Raw genomic sequence first — 6000 nt, 5'->3', positions numbered from 1 at the left:
TGAAACCTTGAGCATTTTAAAGGTTAAAGTTGATTTCGAATAAGAAAAGAAAACACTTAGATAAAAACTCATATAAACGACTTAAAAATGTAATGCAACTAAGAATAAAGTAGGAATGATAAAAAATATAACCAGTTGTAAGTCGGGATGAAAATCTATTAGCAGTCCATGTTATCACCTTTGGCCTGCCTTTAAGTAATTTTATGTCGTCATTATTATCGAAGCAAATTACGAATTATGTTCATGCCTCATATCGTCTGAACCTGAACACAGTCTAGGATTATAGAGGCTTCTCACAAAGATCTACTGTGGTTTCACAACATAAAATGAGTGTATGCACCTTGCCAAACTGATTTAGTAATCCAAGACTTGTTATATGAAACAAATTTGTAATTTTCACAGATTTTTTTTCACCGCAATCAGAGGAGTGATGGATGCACGATGATAACATTAACGGTAATTATGCTAACAGTAGACTTTTACAGAGACACTTGAAGTAAAAAAGGGGTTCACTGGCTATTTTCTCAATGAAATCATCCTATCAAAGACATGAGCATTTTGGATGGGACTGGTCAACTATTCTGAGCTATCAAGGTGTTCAGACAATTGCAAAACAAAGATTAGTCTCACTATACCATGAGATCTCTGTGGAAGAGTCCAGTAACGACAGTGTATCCCAACCACATGATGTCATTATAATGCATCCAAGTATTTTGTAAGTTGCTTCATAATATCTTTCATAAAGGCATACCCGACTAAGACTCAAACTGTTCCAAAGCACACAGCGGTTGTGTAGGTAACACTAGGGAAGAGGTTGAACTACTCGGGAAGGCTACAATAAGGGTAGAAACAAACAAATTATGAAAATTATACCAGTAATGTAACTGTTACATTGCCATCTACTAAAAACCTCCAACACGTGTGTGCAATTAACAGCACTTGAAAAATGCTAACAAGGTTACATGAAAATAATAAGGAAACTAGCGAGAAGATAAATTCCGATGAAACCCTACACAAGCCCATGGCCAAAAGTAACCTTACCGTGACTAGCTCGATGCAGCCAATAGAATCCGAAGTCTACCACGACCACCATCAAAAGGAGGGACAGAAGGGAATCGTCTGGAGGAGGGAAGAATGAGTAACGGCTCCATACCCACGCATAGACTCCGTATTCAAACCCCCTTACAAAGAGTCTGGAATGAAGGAAAGATGCATAATACATTAATTAATACGATACAAGAGCAAAGGAGGTTCGAATCAAACTCCAGTTGGCGTATCTGACTTCGACAGACAGACTTCTTGTACATGCATGTGTGAGCTAACACAAAAACATTCGGGAACAGAGGCCTTAAACATTCTTTGCATAGCAGTTAAAGGTAAAAAAATAAACTTGGTAATTATAAGCACCATACTTCATACACACATATACATATGTATATATTATATATATACATACATATACATATATATACATATATATATATATATATATATATATATATATATATATATATATATATACACACACATACATATTCAAATATTACAAAACAATTGTAATAATGGATAAAATTAGTTATGTGGAAAAATAGAATACTTATCATCTGATTCTAGTACTTACAAAAAAAAATCTACGTTAAGATACTTTAGCTGATATCATAAAGTTTCATTTCTAAAATAATTCTAAAATAATAGCTGTACTAAAGGAATTCAGTTCAATAAAAAAGAAAGTGGTGGCGATCAGCCCATCTTTACCTTACATGTACGGATTTATCAAGACCCATAAAAGAAATTTTCCTATTCAGTCCATTATCAGTTCAACCGGTTCTATTAGTTATTAATTTACTAAATACCTATTTAAATAATTATCACCTATCCTGGGTACTATTTCAAATTTCCATTTACAAAACTCTGTTGAGTTCTGTGGTAGAATTTCCCATATTTAATTATCCAGCACAGACAGATTAACTATTTTTGATGTGATATCTTTATTTACTAAAGTTCCTAGTGATGATTTCCTTTAATATCTATATCAACATTTGGACTTGTGTGATCTAGAATTACCTGTATACTAATGTCATCATTAATTTGATCTCCCTTCTTATGGAAAATTGTAAATTCACTTTCAATGGTAATTTTTTTTGAACAGGTATTTGGTCTGGCTATGGGGAACCCTCTTTCGCCACTTTTGTTTAACACTTACATGGAGTTCTTGGAGTCTAGACTTATTCCAAGAAATTTATTCTCTAAGGTGTTTTGGGTTAGATAAGTAGACGATTGTTTTTGTATTGTAAAAGAAAATTAAATAATCCCGATTTCTTGCATATATACATAATTAATATTCTTGTACCATACATAAAATTTACAAATGAATATGAAGAAAATAAGTATATACTATTTTTGGATGTCTTAGTTATTAGAAATAACACCAATTTTTGTTTTAAAGTACTATTTGCCCTAAATCAAAGTCTACTATAACCATGCTAAACAAATTAAGGTATCAACATTTTTCAGTACGTATCTTGGAGCTCTTACAATTTGTAGGCCTGAATTTTTTGAAGTCGAGTTTAAAATTATTGATAAATAAATAGGAGATTCATTATGTTACCCTACATATTTTTTGGAACTTTGTAAACATAAAGCAAAAAAGACATATTACAATGCAACCAGTGTTAACAAAGAACTTAAGAATATTCTCTGTGTACCATTTCCTCCTAATTTCATTCCTGCTGGGCACATTTTAAAAACTATTGATATTAACTTGGTATTCAAATATAATATTTTGAGAAATAAACTAATTAAGAATATCCCGCCCAATTCAAACAATATTGTATACAGTATTCCTTGTAAAGAATTCAAAAGGACCAAAAGCGAGATGCTCTCAGCACGAATATTCCTATCAAGAGGCTCAACAAATAATGGCATTGTGGATCATTGGCTAAGACAGGCCTGCTATTAACTGGTATAATTCCTCATTAATCTGCAGGATTAAAGATTACTGCAAAAGGAATCTGTTGGAGTCCATTTTTTATTGAAGCACGTCAACAAGGAATTCAAATCTCCATCCTAGATTACACCTTGATCCTCTTTCCTTATCTCTTTTGCATAAAGAACACACCGCCCAGATTAACAAATTGTAACCCCGCCCCCTTCTGTCAACTTCTCTTATATTCAGTGTGAACTTGAAAATGTAAAATAAACTACGAAAGTACTAATTCAAGTCCTGGTGTTCACTTATTTTCTTATGTGGATTTTGAGATTATATATGTATATCACACATATCCACAGGTGAAAAATAAGAGGCGGGGTGTAGGCCCTGACCGGTTTCAACTTTATTTCCAAGCCATTGACGAAGGACTGATACATAGTATTAGAAGTCACAGAGACAGTACTGACGAACATAACACACAACCGTTTGAACGCCATTTAGATCTGCTTCCAAAAATACTTCTACTTGGTATTCTAATATTGAAGACAAGTGGTGGCTGCTAAGCATGTTTCTGAAAATACCTGTGATCATTCATTACCATCATGGAAACGTGACTTTACAAATAGCTTTTGTAATTTAATGCCGCAGATATTGAGTTAGGCAATTTCTTAGGGAGTAAACGATATTTTTTTATACCTCTTCAACTAACAGCTGACATATTAGGCTGGCTCTGGCATTCCTGCCTGAGCCTATTATTTCTATATATGGTAAACCATCATCAATATCACTGATCAAATTATTGAGCAATTTGAGCGCTAATTTAAATTTTCCAATTTTCAACAAAATGATTAGTTTTTAAAAACTAACCTCCGGATGGAACTTTTATACGCTTTACCTTAAATTGGTTCTTGGTTTCTACAGATGTTCTCACAAGCCATCCTTATTAAGGGCAACAATAAATTCAGTATATACATGTATACACACACACACACACACACACACACACACATATATATATGTATATATATAATACATATATATGTATATATAAAAAAATATACAATACATATATATATATAATATATATAGATACTATATATAATATACATATAAATAATAATTCATATATATATATACATATATATACTATATATATATATCATATATATATATTATATTAAATTATTATATAATATATATTATATATATATATCATATATATATATATATATATATATCATATATATATATATATATATATTATATATATATCTATATCTATATATATATATATATATATATATATATATATATATATATATATATATATAACATCAGGAAAACCATAAATATAAAGGAAGAGGTGTCTAATCAGACGACAGTCATGTACACGTGTTTTAATCCACAATTAAAATAAACTTAAAAATTACAATAAAAATTCAATAAACTTGAAAATAAAAACAATAAAAACTTAAAATTATATACTCAGAACGTTAAAATAGAGAATGAGAAGAAAACTACCTATTCATAAAGAAGGAAAAGAGCTGAGATACTAAAAACGGTAAGATCTGCACACAACGTAAACCTCACGCCAGAGAGAGAGGAGATGACGAGGTGTTGGAGTTTTAACTAGGTGAAAGGTGCTTAATAACAATGACTCAAGGGTAGTTAGATGGGTAGTTTGCTTTGTGGTGCCAATAATAAAGAAAGGTTTCTTGTCGATAGTAATTTTACAACTCTTTGCATTTGTTCTTATATTAGAGAACTCGTGATTAGAGATTCTGGACCCAATTCTGTAACTTAATCCCAAATGGCTACAATACCGGACTTGTAACAGTATACGTGAAGAACCAACATAAATACCAAGACATCTTGGGCATTCAAATTTATATATAATATTGGATTTCATGGAATCCTGTAATTTGTCCTTGTAATTAAAAAACCCTACAATTTTTTTTGTGGATTCGTGTTCATTGTCCAAATGACAAACTAAACATCTATTATCCCGGACTTCTGATGACCTTACACCTTTCTCCATCCGATAAATGATCATGAAAATAACAATAATGAAAAGTGCACGGACATTTTACTAACATTGTATATAAAGTTTTAAGATATTTCCTTTGAACATGGAAAATGCCATATATATATTGAAGGAATATTTATTTATGCCAAATACACACTGAAAGAATTACTGTAATGCATTATTAGACAGACAAACATAACATGTTATTAATCAGCTCATCCATTAAATTTGATTCTAATAACAAAAATATGCAAGATAAAAAGACCTTTTAAAGAGTCGAGCATTGAAGACGTTTTGGTGAACATAACAACGAAGTCTACAGCTAGTCAGAAAACAGCTGTTTTCTTCTTCAGAAGACACCAGTCTTAGACATTTCAGAAACTGTTTCCTTCCTCAGAAAGCAAGAATCTCTAAAGCTTTACGGAAACTGGAGATTCCGAGAAGCTTAAAGGCGGCGTCATACTTGCAATTTTTAATATATTCTCGCCAACCTTTGTACTATGTAGCAAATATACTTCTTTATATTTTTTATGCATAATCTGCCCTGTATGTTCGCAACGCGCAAGCGCGAACCTTACTTAATCTAATTTCTATAACACGTTCATTCTTATTCATGACGCTATTTTATGGGAATAAATAAAGCAATTGTTGGGTACTTCATCCAAAATTTGGAGGTTAGTTACTATAAGGTGCAAGGAAATTTGGCTACTTGTGTTACCCGCCATAAGATTTGGTTGTAAATTTTACGAATTTTTTTTACCCTGAAATACAATAATTTGGGAAAAACTCTATCGCGAGAGCATATAGTATAATGTTCTAAGGGATCCACAATAATAAAAAATGTTGCGAGTTCGTGTATAATTTTAAAAATCTTTGCAAAAAGCTTTCGAACCCTTCCCTGGGTTCATCTTCAGTCCAAATGAACAATTAGGCACACCTCAGTCCATGGTGTGCCTAATTGGACTGAAGATGAACCCAAGGAAGGGTTCGAAAGCGTTTTGTAGAGTTTTAAAATTATACACGAACTAGCAAATTTTTTTATTAT

General features: G+C 31.7%; 1 protein-coding gene across 3 annotated transcripts in view; it reads right to left on the bottom strand.

Moving 5' to 3' along the window:
- The window catches only part of LOC135222804 (alkylglycerol monooxygenase-like), a 79833-nt gene that overhangs the window by 36559 nt on the left and 37274 nt on the right, over nucleotides 1-6000 (bottom strand). For all 3 annotated transcript variants that reach the window (XM_064261096.1, XM_064261094.1, XM_064261095.1), the window contains one exon: nucleotides 1042-1193. In XM_064261096.1, the coding sequence (XP_064117166.1) occupies nucleotides 1042-1193 (152 nt within the window). The remainder of the gene's footprint in view (nucleotides 1-1041; nucleotides 1194-6000) is intronic.

Source organism: Macrobrachium nipponense, chromosome 8 (assembly GCF_015104395.2).
Source record: "Macrobrachium nipponense isolate FS-2020 chromosome 8, ASM1510439v2, whole genome shotgun sequence".
Taxonomy (NCBI): Eukaryota; Metazoa; Arthropoda; class Malacostraca; order Decapoda; family Palaemonidae; genus Macrobrachium; species Macrobrachium nipponense.
Note: the sequence above shows the minus strand (reverse complement) of the source record. Positions and strands in the feature narration are given on the sequence as shown.